General features: G+C 41.6%; 1 protein-coding gene across 1 annotated transcript; it reads left to right on the plus strand.

The window, feature by feature from the left end:
* The first annotated feature begins 7266 nt into the window (after positions 1-7266).
* Positions 7267-8727, plus strand: LOC307261325 (pancreatic secretory granule membrane major glycoprotein GP2-like). Its single transcript, XM_080041835.1, has 4 exons — positions 7267-7309; positions 7628-7790; positions 8069-8161; positions 8661-8727. Exons 2-3 carry the CDS (start codon positions 7656-7658, stop codon positions 8159-8161), a joined length of 228 nt encoding a protein of 75 aa, XP_079897961.1. The 5' UTR covers positions 7267-7309; positions 7628-7655; the 3' UTR covers positions 8661-8727.
* The last annotated feature ends 563 nt before the right edge of the window (positions 8728-9290 follow it).

Raw genomic sequence — 9290 nt, forward strand, 5'->3', positions numbered from 1 at the left:
TAACACAGTTGATTTTGTGATGATGTCGTCCGGCTTTGGTCAGAAGATTGACATCAGCGGATGCTATTACTCAGGTTGGCTAATTCACCGGCTTCACAAATCTGCTTAGAAAAAATCGGTTATAGTTCATTTTGCAGTTATGTTGTTTTTGCTTACAGTTAAAGTAGCTCCGAGGAACTTTTAAATATTTCTGAAGCAGTCTCATTTGTCCTTTGATGATCATAAAATAACAGCAAACGAGACCATCAGGGCAAAGAATGCTATTTTTATTTAGTTTTTCTTTATACCTTTGTCATGGGTGTACGCTCACCCAGGCATAACAGCTGTTGTGGTAAAAACACTACCGCTTTTGTCCAGAGGGGGTGCAAGAATTAAGACAAACTGAAAATTCCTCGGAGCACCTTTAACTTTCGAACCGGATGTAAACCATTCTTCACTGTAGCAGCAATAACGTAACTATTAAAAAAAAAAAAAACTCTAATAAAAGCTGATGATGTAGTAACTTGCAAATAAAGTGCTAACATTTCTAAACCAATAACATAATAACTTTTTGCCCATAATGCAATAATAAGTTATTATATTGTATAAGGTGTATGAGTGTGTGTATGAATTGGTGAATGTGGTATGATATGTAAAACGCTTTGGGGCTGAGAAAATCGGCTAGAAGGCGCTATATAAGTCAAGTCCATTTACCATATTATGTGGTTAGGTGGTTAGATTATTGGCTATACTTCACATTTCCATGAAACATACCCTTACTATTGCAACCAGACAATATTGTAATTACTTATTGCTTTATGGGCAAAAAGCAGGGGATGGGTCCAGAAATGGTAAGTTACTACATTCTCTGCTTTAATTACATTCAACACTGAAAAGTTAGTAAGTTATTGGCAGTTATAATGTTTTAAGGCCATTCAAACACTATTGACTGATACATTCACTTCACAGGTCAACAGTTTGCACCAACTTCAACGATAGAAGTTAACGACAACACCTGCTCCAGGCTTCTTTGTGATGTAAATGCCACCATCACTACCGAAAATAAATGCAGCCCCACGGAGGAGTGTATGGCTGGAAGGTAATTATGCATTCTTCACATTTAAAATAAATATCTGGAAGAAAAAGATCTGCCCTGCGTTCCAATCCCCACACTTCCCTGCTATTTAGTACGGTAGAAAAAGATTCAGGATGTTCCCAATACATGTGGTCAGATGCAGCATGCTGAAAAATACTTTGATGCCCTACTTACTATATCCGGTCGTGATTTTTAGTGTAGAAATCAGCAGCTTTTTGGGGCGATTCTGACCCACAATCCACTGCACACCGTAATTTAGTTCACATTGACGGAGCCTTTGAGTGAAAACAACCAGCGATGAGACGCATATATAAGCAAGCATCGAATCCAGTTGGTTCTCGGCATGTCATTCCCCTCCCTGCCCCATTTAATCTCTGTCTCTCTGCACTATGAATAAAGCATGAAAATACCCAAAAATAATCTTTAAAATCTTTTACAAAATAAATAAAAACTAATCTACAGCCCTGGAAAAAATTAAGAGAGACCAGTCTGGATTTTTCTTAAATCCTTATCTCTACATCGCTTATTGAAAATGCTCTAAATAAATGACAATATTTCTATTGTGAATTTGGTAGAAATGTTGTCAGTAGTTTATAATATAAAATTCATTGTATTTAAACATACTCCCCTAAATAGTAAAGCGAGAGACACTGAACATTTGGCGTGGTCATTTTTTACGGAGCTGTATACTAAACTTCCCTCCAGTAACAAGTGTGTATTCTTGCCCCCCCCCCCTCCCCCCCCTCTCCATCAGTTGCACTCCAGTCTCCCTCTGCACATTGGTCGGCCCGTCTCGCATTGCCTACCAGGGCACAACCGAACTCCGACGTACCCGCTGTGAGTACTATCTGGTGACCGGCACATCAGGCAAGATCACGGTGTCCTATCGGGAACGGCGTGATAAAGGTTTGAGCTTTGCAGACAGCGTGACACTGGCAAAGATGGGAAGGCCCAACATCATCCTAATGCAAGACGGGAGAGTTATGGTAAGCTCCCGACAGACACAACAGAAGTATTAGCCATCTATTCACGGAGGTGTAAAGAGCACCTTCAGTAAGGGGCTTAGAGATGACCTTAGTTAGAACAATTACAAGTTGTGAGTCGCCTATTATAGAACCACTTGAGTAAAAATACAAAAGTATCAGATTTTAAACGTATTGAAGAATCAAGAGTTTTTGTGCTTTACAAATAAGAGGATTGGATTTGAACGGGTTGTTTTGTGGATGCAGGCGAACGACAAAGAGCTGCCCCTCAACAGTTCAGTCGGGACGTTTGACTTTGCTGAGCTTTCTAAGGACCCGACTGGAATCACTGCCGAGCTTGAGGTGGAAAGCGGCACCACCGCAGTGGTCTTTTTTGACGGCTACACGGTGCAGATCAAACTCAAAGGTAGTACAGAAACTCAGACCCTATCAGTCACCAGTACACGGGATCCAAGGTTTTTAAAGTCACATATTATTGTATGCTCATTTTCTGGTGCAACATTATACTTTGGGTTTCTGTTAAACTGTTTGATGGCGTTGTGTCAAAAAACAGAAGATTTTTTTTTTTTTTTTAATTCTCACCGTGCCATTGCTGAATCTGCTCTTATTTCAGCCACTGTCTGAAACGCTCCATTTCACAGCCTGTCTCTTTAAGCCCAGTCTGCTCTGACTGGCCCTGACTCTAACTGCCACTTAGATTCAGGGGGGTGTGGCTTATCACAGGTGGAGGCACAGTGTTAAGTTAGGTTGGTAAAGAGGGGGCATGTTTTCAATCAATCAATCAATCAATCAATCAATATTCTCCCCTTATGACGTAACAAGGGGGGATATAAATCTGACTGGTGTTTTTCAGAGAGGTGGAGGAAAAAGAGAGGGTTGTGTTTCCTCATAGTTGGGGGGTGTTTAGTCACAGCGGGTCAGGCCCACATACATGTTGAAAAACAAGAAAAGGTGCATTTGAGTGAGCCGCCATTTTCATCCAGTTTGGAAGTTGATGCTGATCTGATTCCCAATCTGTCCGTTCCAGGGACTCCACCGACGGGAGGCTTGTGTCTGGATAATGCCAATTCTATGAGCGCGTTTGTATCTGGCGATCAATCGTAAGACCTCAATATTTTTTCTCTTTTCTTTTCTATTATCTGGCCTTAATTCCATCATCTTGTTGTTTTACCCACAGCGTTCACTTTCTCACAGACACTCTCCCTTACCCACTTTCTTTGAGTGATATTAAGATTGTTTTAGTTGTTGCTGCAGCTCAACAGTTGTTGTGTTTACTTCTACCAAGAAACAACCTCCGATTCCAAACCATTCAATTTCTCTAAGTGCTTTTGGTCACTATGCTCTCCGTCTGTCCAAACCCGGACACAAGTAACACAAGCTCAATTAAATCCCCTGTCTCTAACATGTTTGCACCCGTTGTCATGGAAGCAGTTACTCTTAGTGGATCACCCACAAAATGCCCATAAACCAGACGGGCAATCTGCTAGAATGCTCACGCAACATAGCTCTCTTTAGTAGCTCCAGCCCATGGTGTGTTTGATTGAACCAATCGGGGCAGGGGAAACAGTGCTGACCTTGTGTGGTGTGTGTCGCCCCCTAGCTGTGCTACAGTGTTCGCATCGACTAACAGGACCGACTGCAGCGCTGCAGAAACACGGTGAGCAGACAAACATCTTTCCTTTCTGTGGTGAAGGAGACATTTTGTGTGAACAGAAATCTGTTACGTTACATTTCCACAGCTGTCCTGTGTTTGGGTTCAGTCAGAGTAATCAGGGGTGGGACGTGACTTACTAGATTTACTAAAGCACTGAACTTAAAGTAGCTACGAGGATGCATTAGAATACAGTGCAAAGAATACAATTTTTAATTTTAAAGGGGCACTGTGTAACATTTTAAGTCATTTATTAATCAATAAATTCATAAATATGTCTTTATTGGTATAAAATCACCTTTGCCAACATTCTGAATTATCCTCCTGAGCCGAGAAATACAAATATTAATATTACATTTTGTACATTGAGAGGGCAGGTCTTATGGAGGAATCCATGTTTTTGGAATGTCATCAGGTGCATTGTTTAGAATTTAGAATTGTTCTTGTCCTTGAAGGCCACTGTAGCTTCTGTTATTATTCTAAAGGGTTGGGGTTACCCAGGGAGCGTTGCATTCTAGAACTTTCTAGAACTTTCTTGATGATGTCATATTACACACTGCCCCTTTAAATAATTGTTCTCGATTACAATAGCAGGATTAAATAATTAACACGTCCGGTTACTGAGCACTGGCTTGATTTGAATGGAGTCGATACTTTGTTTGATTTGACTTACTGTCTTTAGTTGTGTCATACATTTCTGAAAATAGTTTTTAATGTGAAGCTGTTGTTTTGTTATGCTGCTTTCTTGGCCATGCAGGATTCCCTTGAAAAGGAGATGCTAATTCTCAATGGGAATATTCCTGGTTAAAGGTGCTGCGAGGAACTTTTAAATATTTCTGACCCTTTCCTTTTTCCTCTGTCGATCATAAATGACATGTCACAGCAAACGAGACCATCAGTGCAAAAAATGCTATTTTTATATAGTTTTTCTTAATGCCTTTGTCATGGGTATACGCTCACCCAGGAACAACAGCTGGCGTAGTAAAAACACTACCGCTTTTGTCCAAAGGGGGTGCTAGAATGAACACAAACTGAAAGTTCCTCATGGCACCTTTAATTAAAGGTTAACAAAAAACAATAAATAAATAAATCTCCCATTCTGTGTGTTCACATGTGCTGAACAAACAGCTGTGACCTGCTAAATCAAGCCCCCTTCACCGCCTGTAACGCGCTCCTCGACCCCACACCGTACATAACACAATGCAAAGCTGCTTTGTGCATTGTGGAGGCTGAGGACGGTCTGGACTGTCAGTTCCATGAGGCCTACGCCAGAGCCTGTGGCCTGAGAAACATCACAGTGACGGGCTGGATGAGCGCCGCCGGATGCTGTAAGAAGAAACACTAAACATGCTGCTATCTATCTATCTATCTATCTATCTATCTATCTATCTATCTATCTATCTATCTATCTATCTAACTAGAAGAAACACTAAACATGCTGCTGCCAAAAGCATTTAAAAACCAATGTTTGAATTCATGTTTCAATACTCAGCAAAAGAAAATCAGTTTATTGCGAAATATTAAAGTCAACTATCTATCTAGTTTAGTGCCATGTCCTTACAGTAAAAGCTGTGCAGTTTCTCACCAGTCTCTGTCTGTCTGTCTGTCTGTCTGTCTGTCTGTCTGTCTGTCTGTCTGTCTGTCTGTCTGTCTGTCTGTCTGTCTGTCTGTCTGTCTGTCTGTCTGTCTGTCTCTCTCAGCGCCCTCTGCGGCCTTTGGATGTGCAGCGTGCGCCTCTAACGAGTTCTGTCATGAAGACCGCTGCATGTGTCGCGCCCTCTTTGCCGAGCCGTTCAGAGCGAGCGGCACTCTGGGTACATGAACATCAAAAACATGCGTGTGTGTGTGTGTGTGTGTGCGTGTGTGTGTGTGTGCGTGTGTGTGTGTGTGTGTGTGTGTGTGTGTGTGTGTGTGCGTGCGTGTGCGTGTGTGTGTGTGTGTGTGTGTGTGTGTGTGTGTTAGGTCTACCATGTGTGAATCTGCTTTTGTCAGATGAAATGCAATGTTATGGTGTAAAATCTCATGTGTTTCTTGCTTGGGTTGCTATAGGAGACCAGACGGTGTGCAATCAGAGTTCTGCGTCCGTCACCCTGTACGGTTGTCTTCTGGTGGAAAAGAACATCGACCCGTCCACCTTACACCTCAAAAACCAGAACTGCACGGGACTGTCCGACCCACAGACCGGCACAGTCAGCTTCACATTCGACGACAGCAGCAACAGCTGTGGGACGGTGGTGACGGTGGGTTACTATCCCAGCGTTCCTCTTTATGAGCGATACTTCTTTAAAACCAAACACTTTTATTTTATTTTATTTTTGAAGGTGCACTATGCAAGTTTCAGGGGAGGGGTATTTGTTTACAGAACACATTTTCTCTTCATGTAATTCTTAGTGTTGAATAATTCTATCATCAGAAATCTAAACTAAATTAGTATGAGGAACCTGGAACCAAACGTAAGACTAGGACATGTTGGTAAACCAAACTGTGGGCCCTGCTGCTGTAAACAACAACAGTGAAACAGTAACTTCTCAGGAAGCTTTCTAACTTCAAACAGTGTTCCAGGGATCCAACTTTCCAGCGAGGAAAGCTTGTCTATTAAGTTATGAGAATACACCTTAGAAAATGTTCACTTCTCTGACACACCCACTGTTACATAATGCACCTTTAATGAGCTCAGAAATAAAATGGTAAAATCCTGTCGAATGGGCAGATTATCTTTAGTCCTCATACCCATCGCAGGCCCCAGTATCAGATCAGATCACATCAGATCGTGGCAGACTGTGTTATGTTGGCAGCCGGCCTATCTTATTATTTGTTCAATGAATGTTATGAATAAAACAGATTTGATTCGGGGCACTCGTGGTGGCGCTGTGGTTCAACTTTTTCTCTCCAACCTATATAATAAAAGCAAAATATATATATACATATATATATATTTGATTTGATGAAACCCGCGATTGACACCCCCACCCCCTTCCCCCCCTGTGACCCTGCAGACCAACAGCAGCCAAATCACCTACAAGAACGTCATCCAGTCTGGCAACTCTTCCTCTGGGGTCATCACTCGCCAGGACCAGGTCTCCATCGACTTCTCCTGCTACTACACTCAGCCTGAGATGAAGACTGTGGCCTTCAGGATCAAGGACAGGTGGGAGCACATCTTATATGTATTTATTTATATATGCATTTTATTTTTGAATTGGAATTGGAAAAGTATTTATTCTGAACAATTAAAGAAAAGGAGACAAGTGGACAGACTTCTTCGATATAAAAATTGTTATTTACAAACGTGTGTGTGTGTGTGTGTGTGTGTGTGTGTCTCTTTGCCCGTGTGTGTGTGTCTGTCCACTGCAGCTCGATCGTCATGGAGATAGTATCCGGTGCTTGGAATTACACCCTGACCATGACAGCGTTCAGTGACCCTTCCTTCACGCTGGCTCTGAACTCCAGCGATGAAGTCTTCCTCAACCAGAAGATATACGTGGAGCTCGCAACACAGGGGCTGAGTGACAGCTCTGTCGCCGTGGTGACCGACTCCTGCTGGGCGACCAGTGAAGCCAACCCTAACGCTACTCTGAAATACAACCTGATTGAGAACAGGTAAATACACAACTGAATAGGCTACATCATGTTTCTACAGTAGCACAGAACGGCCATTATGCGTTTTTATATATATAGTGGGCGTCCTGGGGAAATGCACCTGTTGTTGGAAGACCTAGAAGAATTACTGTAGAATAATTAACTAACTAATAATTTGTGTGTGTGTGTGTGTGTGTGTGTGTGTGTGTGTGTGTGTGTGTGTGTGTGTGTGTGTGTGTGTGTGTGTGTGTGTGTGTGTGTGTGTGTGTGTGTGTGTGTGTGTGTGTGTGTGTGTGTGTGTGTGTGTGTGTGTGTGTGTGTGTGTGTGTGTGTGAGCAGCTGTGCCAACTCAAACGACAGAACTGTGATGGTGATGGGGAACGGAGTGGGAACCTCCAACAGTTTCTCCTTCAACATGTTCCAGTTCTCCGGGAGTTCTACTGACGTCTACCTGCACTGCAAACTCCACCTGTGTGTCGTTAATGGCAACAACTGTGTCCCAGTAAGTAGGACAGACAGACAGACACACACACACACACACACACACACAGACAGACACACAGACAGACATCACAATAATAACTGTCAAGGCCCCACAGAGGAGAACTAGTCTCCGCTCGCTGGATTAGAAAACAATATGTACATACCTATAATACAGACAATAATTTACATAAAATGCACTTGGATTATTACTAGTAACACTTCTATAATACTTTAAATAATGCTAATACGATTTTACAATCTTAATCTGTCTTTCTCTCTCTCTGCTTTCCCTTCCAGAGCTGTGGTGGCAACAACGGACGCAGACGCAGATCTGCCCGTAACACCTATGAACAGGAGGCAGCATTCATCTCCATGTCCTGGACCAACTAGGTGGGACAACATTATCTGTGTAGTTAGTTAAAGGGGCACTGTGTAACATTTTAAGAACTTTCTTGATGATGTCATATTACACAGTGCCCCTTTAACCACCAAAATGAATTCATTTGACATGTTTTACAATTGCTTGATTAAAGGTGCACTATGCAGTTTCAGAGCTTGTATGGAATAATCCTATCATCATAAATCTAAATTATTTTGAAGCACCTGGAACCAAACGTATGACTAGTCCATGTTTGTAAACCAAACTGTGGGCCCTGCTGCTGTAAACAACAACAACAGTGAAACAGTAACTTTTCAGGAAGCTTTCTCACTTCAAACAGTGTTCTGGGGATCACATTTTCCCTTTTTTTGTTTTTGTTTATTCAGTTCTAAGAATACACTTAAGAAAATGTTCACACCCAAAGTTACACAGTGCACCTTTAATGGAGAATTACGAGAAAATGCATAAGTTTTTATTAACGACAGAAACGTGTCATTCCTTGTATTTTAGTTCTTGTGAAACGGTGAACGGACTGACGACCTACGCAATGACTCCCGACCTCGGCTGGACTCTGAACAACCTTTCTCTGAAAGGATCCGCTCAGTTCTCCAGAACATTTTTTATTCTTATTTTACCTTCTACGAATCACTATAAAACATGATAGTGTGTGTGTGTGTGTGTGTGTGTGTGTGTGTGTGTGTGTGTGTGTGTGTGTGTGTGTGTGTGTGTGTGTGTGTGTGTGTGTGTGTGTGTGTGTGTGTGTGTGTGTGTGTGTTTGGCTCTATAGAAAAAATGCCACTGATCAGTTATTAAGTCGAGACGCTGCAGGTGAATACAGTACATTGTTTAACTTGTAGATGTCATCATAAAACACTAGCAGTTGATTACTTACATTAGAACAATTCTACAACTTTTTCATTGATGTTTGAACAAATATGCAAATTTGATGATATCTAAGTAATTAGGCGTGATATGAAAAAGAAAGAAATGCCATGAAAGCAAAAAAGACAAAAATCTCTAAATTGCCCAGTGCTTTAAAAAAAAGTTATGTTTGTGCCTTCAGTGTCTTGCTCTTAATATTAATATTAATAATAATTACAATATTAATAATAATTAAACCCATGATCATTAAGATGAAGT

This window comes from Ammodytes marinus (assembly GCF_949987685.1).
Source record: "Ammodytes marinus genome assembly, chromosome: 15".
In the NCBI taxonomy this organism is placed as follows: domain Eukaryota; kingdom Metazoa; phylum Chordata; class Actinopteri; order Uranoscopiformes; family Ammodytidae; genus Ammodytes; species Ammodytes marinus.

Bases quoted from the DNA above. Each gene is read 5' to 3' on its own strand.
- LOC307261325 (XM_080041835.1), top strand. From the start codon at position 7,656: ATGGTGATGGGGAACGGAGTGGGAACCTCCAACAGTTTCTCCTTCAAC. The intron at 7,791-8,068 runs GTAAGTAGGACA...TTTCCCTTCCAG, and splicing joins ATGGCAACAACTGTGTCCCA to AGCTGTGGTGGCAACAACGG.